The sequence below is a fragment of the Podarcis muralis genome, chromosome 3 (assembly GCF_964188315.1).
Source record: "Podarcis muralis chromosome 3, rPodMur119.hap1.1, whole genome shotgun sequence".
In the NCBI taxonomy this organism is placed as follows: domain Eukaryota; kingdom Metazoa; phylum Chordata; class Lepidosauria; order Squamata; family Lacertidae; genus Podarcis; species Podarcis muralis.
Window position 1 is genome coordinate 42,103,069 of NC_135657.1, and position 15,165 is coordinate 42,118,233.

The window sequence follows — 15,165 nt, forward strand, 5'->3', positions numbered from 1 at the left end:
GGGCGCTTTTCGGACGGCCGCCCAATGGGAAGCCGCGGCTGCGCCCGTCCAGGGAATAGGCAAAGAGCGACCCAATCGCCGAAGGGCTTTTGCTTCCCTTGGCCCAATGGGGAGCCGCGCTGGTGTAGTCCTTCTGCCACAGGAGCCGAGTTAGGCCAAACCCGGCGGCTGCCGCCTGCTCTGTGGGTTTCGCCCGGGCGGCGGTCGCTGCCTTGGCCTTTGTCCCTCTCGGGCTCTCCTCTACGCCGCCGCCTCCTTCGCCTCCTCCACCCGGGCCAGGCCAGGAGGAGCCTCCGGCAGAGCCCGCAGCCCTCCCGCGCCTCGTGCTCGCCGCTTCCCCAGCCTCGTCGCCGGCCCTGCTCGCCGTGCCTCCGGCAGCGCCGCCCCCCCTCGCGGGGGCTTGGGCTCTGCTGGGGGAGGAGGCGGAGGAGGGGGATTAGCGCCGCGGCCGGACTCTTCCCCAGGCCCCCCTGCCTCCCTTCACCCCCGCCTCCCCCAACACCATAGGCGGCTCAGGCACCAAGATGTCCAACCGAGTGCTCTGCCGGGAGGCCAGCCACGCCGGCAGCTGGTACACGGCCTCAGGTACGCGCTGGGGCGGCGGGGGTTTCCGGGGCCTGTGGGGGCGAGGGGCTAGGCTGCTCCGTCGGGGGGCAGGATTGCTCTCCGTGAGCTCGCTTTGCCCATTTATTATACGCGGGGGATCGTTGTCTAAACGACCGAGGCGAATAAAGCCCTTGGAGATTTTTAATCCCGAGTAATTGAGCGCCCGGCGCCGCTACGATGCGGTTTCTCGGTCGTTGCAAAGGTGGGCCGAACTCAACCTCTTACCGGGAATGCGAGGCTATTTTTTTATTATCCGAAAGTGGGGGAATAGTGGGTGCCCCACGGACCCATATCCGTGATCAATCCCGGAGTGTTCACTCCAGGGTGCGAGGAATCTCGTGGCCACTTAAAGGCAAACTGATTTACGGGAGCGCAAGCTTTTTGCGGCCCAGAGTCTACCAGATCGGATGCAGCGATCTGGTGAAGCGGCCTGTAACCCTCGAAAGCTGTCACACAATGAGGTTGCAGCCCTGTTCATACTTACCTGGGAGTAAGCCCCGTTGAGGGGTTGGGTAGGACTGACCTGTGATGAGTAGGCATCCTTAGGATTGCCCTGTAATTCTGTGAATCTCTACGGTGCCGTGAGACTCATTTGTGTGTGTGTGTGTAATTGGCGTTAAAAAGACATGGGGCGAAGGAAGAGAGCGTTTTGCAACACACACACACGGCGCTGAATTGAAGGGAGGTTGGGATGGCAGCAGGCGAGGATCGCGGCGCGGAATCCGGCGTTGATTGTGTCGAGAACAAGGCTTCCCCATCTCCTCCGCCCCGGCAGGTGGGCCATTGACTGAATCAGCACTTTCCGCCGGGCATTTCGAGGCCCTTTACTAGAACCTCCGGTTGCCTTTGCCCTCCATAAGCTGCCGTGGTTGAATTCCCGGCCAAGCTCCAGAAGGGTGGGGAGATCGGCGCCTGGAGAAAAGAGATTCCCAGAGATCGCCCCGGGGATTGTAAGGAAGCTGTACTGGTTCCTATTCCCTTTATTATACCCTGAGGAAACAGCGCATTTCGGGAGAGCTGATTGTGAAAAAGAAGCCAAGAGAAGAATCCCTTGGTAGTTCGGTGTCGAGTTAAAGGAACCGACAATGATCTGAAGTGTGTGAATGAAAAGGGGTCATTTAGGGTAATACGGGGGAGGGGAAAGAAATGGATTATGGGAACGCAGCAGTTGTCTCTGAATCGAGCTAGTAGGCATTTTGTCAAGTCCGGCATCTTGTACTGCCTAGTGTACTGTTTTTTCCCCTTTAAAAAATAACCATTACAATTTATTAAACCCCCAGAGAATGAGGTATTACTCTTAAGAAGAACAAAGGACTTAACGACTGCATGTTTATAGGGAAGTCTTTGTGTTTCCCCATACCAGCATTTTTAAAATGAACAGGCACAGAAGATATGAGGGAGATAATGCTTTTAATTAGTGTTTCTGGATTTCTGATACCATTTAAAAAGAGCAAATAGGACCAGTGGTGTTGTCAGTCTTTGCCCCCTTTTTCTTCTTCTGGCCCTCCTGAGGAAATGCTGCACACAGAACTGCCCTCTGCAGGATGAAAGGCGTACATGTTCCAGAATGCATTGTATGCAGCAACCAGATATTTCATTTGGCCTTACAAAGAAACAAAAGAACCATTAGGACTGAAACAAAACAAACACTTACTTTCTCTGGCTTGATGGTTTATACTCTTACCTGAAAAATGTGATGTGGAGAGAGAAGATAGCAGCAGGTTTGACAAGCATATGTACATTGCAGCTGGCTACTTGCAACTTGCTAGCTGCATGTCTGCTTGTTAGCAACTGTAGTAGGTATCTTAACCTTTAGAAGTCACTCCTAATTGCTTGTCATCAGAAAGATTGTTTCCAACTGGAAGTGTTGGTTTAGGGATGCAATACATGCCATGAATGTGCACCTACTTTGGAGGAAGCTTGAATCCAGAACTGAAGCATGGTGCTTCTGAATGCTTTGGGATTTGTTATGAGGCAAAGCAGGTCTCCCCCAAAGCAGCTCAAAACAAGTCTGACTGCTCCTTGCAGTCAGGCAAAAACATTCTCTTCTCCCAGACCTTTGGCTAATTAAACAAGGTATGACCCTTTAAACTGGGGGTATTGCTTTTGTTTCTTACTATGTTATGTATTTTTGTGTTTTGATATTGTAAACAACCCTGTGATCCCCAGATGAGGGGAAGCATATAAATTTAATAAATCAATAAATACAGTGTGGATGGAGGAACAAGGGCAAGTCATGCAAACAGATGATGCAATGCTATTGCTAACTTTGACAGGTTGAAATCAGGGTGCGGAGGATATTGCTGCAGGAGATAAAGTGTCAATTCACAACTTCTAGCAGGTGTAGCAATGGATTTAAAACTGGTTGGTAATACACATGCAGTGTCCAAGCTTGCTGGATGCATTGCTGAATAAACACATTTTCTGCTCTTGGGAGCTGGCAGCAAGACAAAGAAGACTGAACCGGCTGGCTAGACAGGTTTCCTGGGGTCTCTTGCTTACTCTACAGAAAAACCTAATGTGAGCTTAGCAGTTACAAGAGAAACTTGTATATGCAAGGCCATTTTGCTGCAGCAAATACTTAACTGCCAAACCACAAAGTGATGTGCAAACACAAATTTCATTTAAAGAAGAAAGAGTCCTGTGGCTCTTAAAGACTACCATATTTATTATGGCACAAGATTTCATGGAAAAGAGCCCATGTCATCAAATGCACAAAGTGTTATTCTTACTTGGTGTATGTGTGTGTGGAAAAATATGTAAAAGGATGTGTCAGAAGGCCATGAAATACAAGTCAGTCTTTGACAGCTCTGTAAAACTTATATGTATGCAAGATAAGCACCTTGACCATTCTCAGCAAGTTGCCAATGGTTGTTGCATCACAAAGGGATATGTCAAGCAACGATGATGAAGGGTGAAAATTTTTACAGTGCTTTATTTTTCTATGGATATTTTTCCTGTTTGATAAGTTCATTAGTAACTGAATAGATGCCAGTTGCAGATACAGTTTAGGCAAGCTTGGCAGTTTCAAAGTTTTTAGCTTTGTATGCTAAATACAAGTAAAATAGAAATGCTAAATTCGATCACTCTGGGGCATCAGAAAATTTCCGGATGCAAATTACCCTGTGATGAGGAGGAAAGAAGGAAAGCCAACCCACTCCAAATTATATTTTATTTACAAGGCAAACAAATTCAGAAAAAACGGTATGTCAGGACAGTTTTGTATCCTGTTTTTGTCATGGATGCAAATGAGAGCTACCACCACAAACTTACTGCACCTCGGGCCGGGCGTGGCGGGCCAGAAGGTGGGGGAGCGCGTGCCCATATGCGTGCGCACATGCTATTTCCGGTGCTCCTCCGACCCGGAAGTGGGCAGCGGGGGTTGCCACAGACCGGATAAAGGAGTCCCTCGGGCCTTAGTTTGGGGACTATGATCCAACCAAAGAAATAGTGAATAAAATGTATTCCAGAGGCTGTTAATGCTTCTGTTGTTCAACTGAAATGTATCTTAAATAAGCTGCAATCCTACATCCATTTCCTAGTGAGTAAATAACATTGAATACAGCTGGTCATGCATCTGAGTAAACATGCATTGAATTGTGTTCTTTGTATGTTTTTACCACCATAACATATACTGTGGCATGTGTTTTCATAGGCAGCTGTGTACTCTTATTAGATATCTGCACCTACAAAAGGTTGTGTCATGGAAAAATTCGTTATTGGAAGATATGATGTTACACTCTTGCATTCAAGTGGTGTTCAAAAGTATATCTATAAAAATGAAAGATAACTTACGAAAGCAACTTTGGTCCATTGTAGACCAATGGATCTTCATATACTGTTTTATTTTACCAATGGAAGCATCAAGCTTTTCCATATAGGTGTTTTTGTTTTCTATTTGCGGATTTTTGAACTTTAGCAATTTATATAGTTCAGGTTACTGGGTGTTTGTAGTCCATTAAGGGGCATTCCATGCTAAATGAACAAACGAAATGATTTTTTTTTAAAGAAAAAGAAAAAAGAAAATGCACTGTGAACATTAAAGTACTTTCCACACATTTTATGCTATAGCAGAAAGAAAGAGTACACATTTACAGGCAATGTGACCTTGAGCAAATTTTTGGAGAACTGTGGCCCTGCCTCCAATGATAGATTCTTCCCTCCCACCCCAAAAAAGAAAAACCCCTGTAGATTATTTCAACATTTATAATAATTTACTTGTTCACGTGGTTGAAATTTTGCTGTTTGTCACATTTTGTTGATTCAGTATGGACTGCTTCAGTGGATACCGTTAAAACATTTCCTTTTAAATTTAAAAACAGAGGCCTATTTGGGTTCTAATTCAAATCCAGTTATTCCAGGGAGACACAAAGATTAACATTTCCTCATTTTAATTAATTTTCCTCGGAAATTGTGAAGATGTGTCTACAGGAACACTCCATCATTTTTGCTACAAGCCCTGGTTGCTGTGAGCCTGTTTATCAGGATCTGAGGGCTGCAGGTGGTGAAATGGTTTAATAGTAGGCACCGCCCAACTCCCTGCAGCCCCTCCATCTTGTGTTGTCTCACAGGCAGCCTTGATGCAGAGCATCTTCTTGCATCAAATGTTTTATGGGAGGTGGCTGCCTGTCACAGCTATACAGGGAGGGGGGAAAGTCATTGTGTGGCAACTGTTCATCCACTAGCCAGGTCTAGGTTTTATGATAGCAGTAAAAAAAGCGGAGCTGCAGTCTAGAAATGAGAACTACCAAATCAAATGGATGCTCACATACATGGTGTGGAGAGCTGCTACTTGAAAGACTTGCGGCACATGCCCAGAACACAATTTTGCATAAATTTTGCATCTAATAATTTATATCTAAAGATGCAAATTTAGGCCAGCTTTTAAAGGCGGAAGAACAAACTGTAGCTCCTTCTGTCAGGTCCTGCTCTGAACTATGGGATGTCAATTGGGTTTTCTAAACTGGATGTACCGAAGTAAAATCCCCCCCCCCAAAAAAAAACTATTGCATGGGTGGGAAACCTTGACTCTACAGACTAGATCTTTATCAGGATTTAGTCTTTCAGACCAAGTTTGACAGATGGTTGCCCATCTGCCATTTACCTGATGCAACAATGGCATCAGTTGATTAGGTGCTCTCAGTTCTAGAATCATCTCAATTCCATGCCAATACCTATGTAAATGTTCAAACTACTGTTGGCCACAGTGGATCATTAAACAATACAGATTCCATGAATTCACATATTTACCCTTCCTTGTTAATATTCAATGATGCCTTGGAGCCAGGCACTTTTTACCACACTCCTCTTTAGCTTTTTAAAATGATCCTTATTGTGTAGTTTGTTTAAGCATGTATTTATAGAACTTCCAAGCGGTGTGTTAATGAAGCAATCCTCTTCTGAATTTGTTTTTGGCAGCAGTAGCTCTCGGCACAACTAGATGCAGCGCTGAGAGGGGATGTTGCAGAGATATTGGAAAGGGTCACACTTGAATGCAGTTTTTCCTTTGGGTTGAAATAGGTCAGTTGCTAATGTGAGTTTAATACAAAGCAACAATCAAGCTGGCGGCTGTTTGTCAATAGACCGGTTAATGTCTAAGTGTTTTTCAAAAAATGTAAAAATGTTATTAGGTATATTTCCTGTCATGACTCCCTGTGAAATATCAAACATTACTGATTAAAAATGAAATTAGCAAGGTATCATCTTTGGAGCCACCCGGAAGCATTAAAATGACACTGTTCACATGCCGAATAGAACTAGTGGTGTATTTTTCTGTGGTTTGTTTGGAAAGAGAAACCATGCACATTGGTTCACACCTAATGCCAAACCAGCGATACGGTTGTTTCCTCTCAGCTTGGCAAATGGAGGAGCAGGACAGGCATGATTTGAGCAGCATGCGCCAGAATGCTACTTGTGCACAGGTATAGCTATGGTTTGCAGCTATAGGCCATTTTGCTTATTCTAAGGATGGCTCGTTGGTTCTCCTGTGGTTGTTGTTTTTAAAGCCTTATCTCTTTTTCTAGGACCTCAGCTGAGTGCACAACTAGAAGGTTGGCTTTCTCAAGTACAGTCTACAAAGAGGCCTGCTAGAGCTATTATTGCACCGTAAGTTTTTTCTTTATTTTCACATGTAGACCATTTTAAAAGAACTGTTACAAATTGTCACACTCCAATATTTGCAGCAAAAAGTGGTGCTTATGGAGTGAGAGAAATAGGCCAGTTCATGTCGGTCACTCTGGTTAGCTGCCCTGATACAGGTCATTCTTTGGTGTCATTTTCAGAGTCTGATTTCCTTGTCCTATTTTGTTTTGATTATTTCTATCAACTATCCTGATTCAGAGGGAGGAGAGTGCTTTATTTTGCATTCCCCTTACTCTGAATGTGTGGACTTTTTCCTTCCCTTGAGTCCCTATCACCAGAGGAGAGAACACTTCTTGTGTTCATGAAAGGTAGTGTGCTATATCATTTCAGCATTGTTTGTAATTGCTCAGAAGACTACTACTCATATATTTCAATCTTAAACATGGTTTTGCTTTAAGAAGTAGAATGCTCATAGCTTCAAATTACAGCCATCTCTTATCACAATTTTAGGTCATAGGCGTATACATGCAAGACACTGCTGTGTCTTGCAAACATAACCTTGATAAGGGTATATACATATCTGCTGTCTGAGAGTCACGTAAGTAAGCTGAGTTGCTCGTTGATTGTCAGTGTACCAACTGGGCATGCTGCTTATATCTGCTGTTGCATTTTTCAAGAGCCAGTTGAATATATGCTGCTTGTCAACTCCATAACATCAGCAAGCTCCCCTATATGGACCAGCAATATCCTGACTGTTAATCTTGTACAATGTGTCTGTTTTTTGCAGGCATGCAGGCTATACTTACTGTGGGTCGTGTGCAGCTCATGCGTACAAACAAGTGGATCCTTCAGTCACGTAAGTCACTTTAGAAGATTCTTAGAGTGTGTACAACAGAACTTGATTTGCATACATGCTGACTTTAAGACAGAAGTCATTTTAGGTAGCGGCAAAGAGGGATACCTGTACCGTAGTGGCTGACACATAATGGAGATAACTTGCTGTTTTGTCCCAATCCTTGGGGCAAATTGAACAATGCCTCTGAGAGACAGTATACTTCGTAGAATGAATGGATAAATGTTGTGTGAAGTTCTAGTGTCAATGCCCCCTTTTCTTGACCCTACCCACCCAATACTTGTGTTAGCTTTGGCATCGTGGTTGCCATCAGGATGCGAAATTGCTTTGGCTCCAGATTGCACCAGTGAGCACACGTGTGTGAAGACATTTCTATATAGGGTGGAGACAGTTTGGACCACAGCACTATTTTTCGGGTTGTATTTAAAATTGCCTGGAACTGTATGCAATCAGGACCATACAGTCCTCATTTTCTGTGATTAGATGCTACATGATGTAGCATCTCACTTGCCACGCTACAGTGATAACATAAAAAAGAGCTGTAATAAAGGCATCCAACTGGGAGCCTTGTCTTTTTCCTTCAAGTAGAAAACCCTTTGGTTGGACACAACTGCAATGGGGATGTAACCAGGGAGCAGGAAGCACGTCTGTGTGTGCTGGAATGCAAACGTTGATAGTGGAACCGTTCACCTGTCTTTAGCTAGTCATGGAATCCATTGTTTTTCTGTTGAGTAGACAGTCGCTAATATTACATCTTTTCTGTTCACCCTCAGACGGAGAATCTTCATCCTTGGGCCTTCCCACCACGTGCCCCTCTCCCGGTGTGCACTTTCCAGTGTGGATATATATAGAACCCCACTATATGATCTGCGAATTGATCAAAAGGGTAATTGTATATAAAATACACAACCACTGCAGTACACAAGCAAAACTAATTCTTAGAAAACTATTAATCCTTTGTGACTTTTACTTTTATTTGACTTACCTCTAAATATTCTCATAAAATAAAAATAGGGTATGGCACAGGAAGTAATTCTAACATGGATTATTATTTAAGGAAGAGCACCATTTAGAATTCATGTAGTTCATTGTAATAATTCAGTCTGTTTTGTTGGACTGTCACCAGCTTTTCTGCAAACCCAACTGTTTTATTTGCACTCTGTGGCCTTAGCTTTGTATCTGGGAGAAGGCATTTCATTGTTTGTTTTCTTCATGTTTTGATTTTTTAAACGTTTGGTTGGTTTGTATCTTAAAACCTTGGGAACTAACAGGACTAACAGAATAGTGTCTTATGAATGAACCAAATGGACACTTGTCCAAGGATTCTGTGGCAGCCATAGTTCTGCCTTTGTGCAGTTATACTACTGAACACTTTCAGGAGCCTAGGGTCTTATTTTCCTCCCTAGGTCCATTGGGATTTTGCTTGCTTACAGTAACCACTTGTCCTTCATTGACAAAGTTGATGCAGTACACTAAAATATATAAAGCCACTGGTTGTAACTAAAATAAATATTGAGAGAAGTGAGATGGGTTACAGAAAAAAAATTAGCTCTAATTTCAGTTGTGATAGTCTTTATATCAAATCTTGCATCAGAGGGGAGGCACCATTGGCTCTACAGATGTTGGACCCCAACAGCACCGCCAAGGCTGATGAGAGCTGTAGTCCAACCACATCTGGAGGAACACAGGATCTTTTTCTTGCATAAAAGAGAATGACATGCCTGTAACTTAGTATGAGAGTTTCTGTAGTTAAAATACTTTAGCTGAGTTAATAGAAGGATTGGGAGGGAGAGAGCTTTTCTGAGCACATGAAAACATTTGTAGGCACCTATAATCATTGTTTTCTATAAACAGATATTTCCCAATAGGTTATTTTTGATTCTGCCGCTATCCAGTGGTTACTGGTAATATTAATACATAAACTGTCTGCTCTCCCATACAGCCTGAAGGCAAAGGTTTTAACTTGGCATTTTATATCACAATACAGTGGTACCTTGGGTTACTTACGCTTCAGGCTACAGACACTTCAGGTTACAGACTCCGCTAACCCAGAAATCTTACCTCAGGTTAAGAACTTTGCTTCAGGATGAGAACTGAAATTGTGCTTCAGCGGCGCGGCGGCAGCAGGAGGCCCCATTAGCTAAAGTGGTGCTTCAGGTTAAGAACAGTTTCAGGTTAAGTACAGACCTCCGAAACGAATTAAGTACTTAACCTGAGGTAGCACTGTACTTGGTTGAAGAGATACACTTCATCCTAGTTTGAGTATAATGCAGTCTAACCAGAAAGTTGATAAAGCAGAAAGACAGCTTCTCATTCAGTTGTTGCAGCCTTCTGCTATTTTTTTAGTCAGACTAATATATTCAAAACTTCTCAGTTTATGCAGAATTATGGAAGACTGGAATGTTTGAGCGCATGTCTCTGCAAACAGATGAAGATGAACACAGTATTGAAATGCATTTGCCTTATACTGCTAAAGCCATGGAAAGGTACATTTACTTTTTAAGAAGCTGCACCATATGTAGAATGTACATATTGAATCCCTGCTTTGAATAAATCTATGTATGGGTTTCTCCCATACTCCACTAATGTAGAATACAGTGTGCTGGAATCCTCAAGGGTCTTAAGCTCATTAAAACGAGTAAGAGAACTGTAGGCTGTAACTTTTAGACACACGGATAATTTCTTAGAGTAGAAATCAGTAGGGGTTGGGTAGAATTCAGGCGGTCAGGGCTTTTATCTCATCTTACTACATCTGTTATTATATGTTCCTTCCATTCTTCCTTATGTGACTTGGAAGAATTGGCAAAAATCAAGGAAGTGTACTATCCCACTTTGCGCAGCTTGTTCCAATTATAGGAGACCCAAATCCTACAAAACGGGAGCATCTTTCCATAAAGAAATTACCTGTAAACGTTTGTTAAGAAATGTATATACCACTCTTTATCAAATAGTTTCAGGTCAGTTTAAAACATGGTAACATAACGGTTCTATGAATACAATTTATAATAGTAGATAATACATATAAGCAATACAGTGTTGAATTAATTACAAAGGTTCACTCAGCAATAAACTCTGCAACTCAGCCACTTCAAAATACAAGTCTAAGCATAAGCTATTGACTACACATCTCAGGTGTGACTATAAAACATACCTATTTAACAAAACTGTTTGAAAAATCACTGCCGCTTTGGGCATGAGACAATGAAAAAACCACACAGATTGTTTTCCTTATGAAGCTATCACTACCAAAGTAACTATTTCTGATTCTGAAATACAGAGAGAGCCTGGCTTGGTCATCTGAAACATACTGTGTTTCTTTACAGCAGGCTTCCTCAACCTTGACCCTCCAGATGTTTTTGAGACTACAATTCCCATCATCCCTGACCACTGGTCCTGCTAGCTAGGGATCATGGGAGTTGCAGGCCAAAAACATCTGGAGGGCCAAGGTAGAGGAAGCCTTCTTTACAGCATGCTGTTTTTGTCAGGCTTAAGCACTATTCAAAGTGTGCTGTTGTGCAAACTTTTAGAAAGTGCTAGTTAGATAAATATGGCAACAGATCAAAATGATCTTTAAAAAGAATTGTTTCCTTTTTTTTAAGAAATAAGGCTGAATCATGGATTCATAATATGTGCCATGGGGTGTGTTCAGTGCTTTTCACATGGGAGGCAGGCCTACAAGAAGTGGGGGAAAGTTGCATGTGGGAGCAGCACATTCAGGAGGGTGAGGGGACCATTCAGCACCGATCTTGTCTTGACCCTCTACAATGCAAACTTATTTTTCTCTTCTTTAAGCCATAAGGATGAGTTTACCATTGTTCCTGTGTTGGTTGGAGCACTGAGTGAGACAAAAGAACAGGAATTTGGAAAACTCTTCAGCAAATATTTAGCAGATCCTTGTAATCTTTTTGTGGTTTCCTCTGACTTCTGTCATTGGGGTAAGTCGAGGCATGTAAATAGTTGTGAACTCCAGTTGCATACATTGGCAAATACACACAAAATACGTGTATGTTACATTGAAATGCATTTTAGTTTGACAAACCTGTTAGAGCGAATTGAAGCTGAAGTTTGTTGGTTGCACACCTGCGTGGTGTGGCAGGGGTGACAAAAGAAGTAGTTAAGGCATGAGCTTGACTTTACACACACAACCATATACACAGAGATAAACACACACACACACACACACAGAGAGAGAGAGAGAGAGAGAGAGAGAGAGAGTGAGTGTCCTAAGAGTTATATTTATTATTAAAAGAGGAAATCATACGACACATTCTTTTGTGATCAAAAATGAGAACTCTTCCCATGGTTGAGTCAGGGTGGCAAGGATTCACCAGCAGTTTTAATAATTTGCATTCCAAACCTGTATCTGATCATTCTTTTTCATATTTGCTTCATTCTACTCAAATTAGAATTGCAGAGCCAACAAAAGTAGGCAGCTGTGAACTAGTTTTTTTTCTGGCTTTTGTGTCATTTTAAAGTTTCCCAAGCTTTTACTGGAGGCATCTCTGTCACTGCTGCTATGGGGGCAAAGCAGGAAGAACATTTCTGACAAGTGGCAATGTTCTTAAAGCACTAGCAATTAAAAACAACAACAGCTCTTCTGGCATTTTGCAAATAAAGCAACATAAACCAAAATGATGTCTTCATATATTTTTAAACTATTGATACAAGTTTAAATTTACTTTAAAATAATAAATATTTGATGTATGACCATACTATATTTCCTTAGTGCCAAATGTTGATAGAAATCATGTTTGCGTTATAAGGACACTTTAATCTGATTGGTTGCTGTCTTGTTGGGATTAGGCTTATTGCAATTTAATGAAAAAGTTCAAAAAGTCATTTTATACCTTAATAACCTGAGATACAAATGAGCCTTTAAGCACACTGTGATTTAACACCATGGCTTGTTTTAAAGCTGTTACCGGTGCTGGAAGAAAAGGGAAAGAATAGTTAATGAAAGAGTTGCTGGTTTGTGAGCTTATTCACACAAAGGGATGGGCATAAAGACTCTGTGCATGGGCAGAAGACATCGTCATATATCATTAAACTGATGGCTGATCATCCAAATGCAGTCAGTATACTGAATGAGAGTATTTTAAAGATGCAGTACACCATAGATTTGTGCTGCCTGTTCAGATACCACTTTATTTCATTTTAAAATATCATAACCACATAATAGATGTCTAGTTACTCATTTCTTCTTTAATTTGATTAATTAAGGTCAGCGGTTCAGATACAGTTACTATGATGAGTCTCAAGGAGAGATCTATAGGTCCATTGAAAACCTAGATAAAATGGTAAGTGTTAAATTTCAGGTTCAGGTGGGGGGTGTGTGGAGCAGGGACAACTTAGTAATTTTTCACAAGGCACAATTATGCTATAGAATTCATAGCTATCTTGCAGTGCAATCATAACCACGTAAGTCCTAGTGAATTCAGGTAAGTGAGGAGATGATTGCAGCCTTAGAAGGCTTTTAAAAGGTCAATATCTATTAGTGATGATAACTAAATGGTGTCTCCATGTTCCGAGGTGCTTTTGCGTCTAAATACTAGCTGCCAAATGGGATGGCTGTTGTCTTTATGCCTGTCTTGTAGATGTTTCCATGGAGACATCTAGAAACAAGATTAGAGTAGATCAACCCTTGGTCTGATTCAGTGGGGCTCTTTGTATCCAGAGCATGCTAAGAGCATCCTACCAGTTGTTTGAAGAGACAGTTGTAGACTAATGCAGGCATCCCCAACCTGTGGCCCTCCAGATGTTTTGGCCTACAACTCCCATGATCCCTAGCTAACAGGACCAGTGGTCAGGAATGATGGGAATTGTAGTCCAAAACATCTGGAGGGCTGCAGGTTGGGGATGCCTGCTCTAATGGGAGAAGGTGTTGGGCATAGGCCTTCCCAGTTTATCACAAAACTCTTTGGATTTGGAGCTGAAATGCATGGGGAAAACTCTTGATCATGCTGGTCAGGGAGGAAAAGACCTAATGTGTTATGTAGAACTTCCACTTTACTGATAGCTTCTGAAACTGGTGTCAATCTCCCCCACAGGTGATGTGACGACACTATCACATTGAGTGGAGAGCTCTGTGTATTCATAATACACAGTAATACAATTATAACTGTCTTTTTTATAAAAGAATGTAAAGCTTAGCTATAGTCCTACATTTTAAGACTTTCTGTGTTTGATATCTGTATTTCTTGGGTAACATGCTTGGCATGCTATAAATGTTGGTTATGAATAAACGCAGCTCTAAATTATAGCTGATCATAATATTGATATTCTCCTTAGGGTATGAGCATTATAGAGCAGCTTGACCCTGTGTCCTTTAGCAATTACTTGAAGAAATACCATAATACGATATGTGGAAGACATCCCATTGGGGTTTTACTAAATGTAAGTACTGTTTGTTAAACAGAGTTCAAATGCAGCAAATGCCATTATTAGAAAATATCATACATTCTCCTTGGTGACCAAACCTTCTGTGGTTTAGCTTTTGTCGTACTCAGCTGGGTGATGTTCTTGAGGGAACTGAATTCTTGAGGGAAACCCTGAATTTCCAATAGCATTTTCCCTTCGGTAATGTGGGGACTTAGCGTTGATACCTACCAGTCCTCCCCTGCAAAGTTTGCAAGAGTCCATTATGAATAAGGCGCTGGAGTGCTGCTGCTCTGAGAATGTCAACTTTACTTCCAAAACAGCAAACCTTTTTGCTTTCCTTCCCCCTAGGCTATCACAGAGCTCCAGAAGAATGGAATGAACATGAGCTTCTCGTTTTTGAATTATGCCCAGTCAAGCCAGTGTCGAAACTGGCAAGACAGCTCAGTGAGTTACGCAGCAGGAGCGCTCATGGTCCACTGAACCTCTGACTACTCAGGGATGACACCTGCACACCCAGTGGGGTCCCAGCCTTGCCCTTACAAAGATGCAGTTCCTGGTCTTTGGGTATACTGAAACCTCAAACTAATAGAACTCTTCTTTTTCTAGTAGGTGTAGTCCTTCCTTAGTTACAACTCATTTTAAAATGCTTTCTTGTTTAGGACAAGGGAAGGAAGGCTGGTGTCAAAATGTTGTGACTTCTAAAAGCCAGTGGCTATAAAGGGATGGTGGCAGACGCTGGTCCCCTTGCAGGTACAACATGTAAAAGCATTTACCACATCCCAGATTTGCACTCTGCAGACCTGTGCACATGTACTCTGCTTTCAGAATAGTTTTGCAAGTTGTAAACAGACGAGGGTGGAAGCTTTTTAATAAAAAAATGCATTTATAAAAGATCCTGTATCAGAATATAATAAAACTCCAGTATAGTCAATTACTACCCATGTTGTACAACAAATATCTTCTATTTTAGTTGCTAATAAAGGGCTGCACAAACCAACCTGGTGTGATGTGATTTGCTTTGAGTGGTTTGAGTGGTTTCTTTTCTACAGGCAAGTTTTCTTTTCTCCTTGTTCCTCTCCAGAAATTCCCATGAGTGATTTCTTCAAAGCTGTCAGACCAAAGACCCTATTCCTATTTGACCCTACCTTCTAGGAGCCTCAGGCCTGTGGTAGACAAGGTCAGAAGCAACAGTGTGCAAAGGAAAATAAATACCATTTTGCACAGGGATTCTGTTCCTGGCCCTGGCA

The 15,165-nt window shown here is 42.2% G+C and overlaps 1 protein-coding gene across 4 annotated transcripts; it reads left to right on the forward strand.

Moving 5' to 3' along the window:
- The first annotated feature begins 133 nt into the window (after positions 1–133).
- On the forward strand, positions 134–14,915 carry MEMO1 (mediator of cell motility 1). Of its 4 annotated transcripts, XM_077925717.1 has the most exons (10): positions 134–585; positions 6,028–6,126; positions 6,630–6,711; positions 7,475–7,543; positions 8,314–8,426; positions 9,915–10,026; positions 11,333–11,475; positions 12,761–12,837; positions 13,829–13,933; positions 14,267–14,915. In XM_077925717.1, exons 2-10 carry the CDS (start codon positions 6,099–6,101, stop codon positions 14,396–14,398), a joined length of 861 nt encoding a protein of 286 aa, XP_077781843.1. In that variant the 5' UTR covers positions 134–585; positions 6,028–6,098; the 3' UTR covers positions 14,399–14,915. The 4 variants fall into 4 exon arrangements, with proteins under 4 accessions (XP_077781843.1, XP_028580015.1, XP_077781844.1 ...); XM_028724182.2 differs by lacking the exon at positions 6,028–6,126; XM_028724183.2 differs by lacking the exon at positions 134–585 and having other exon boundaries at positions 6,025–6,126.
- Positions 14,916–15,165: the final 250 nt, after the last annotated feature.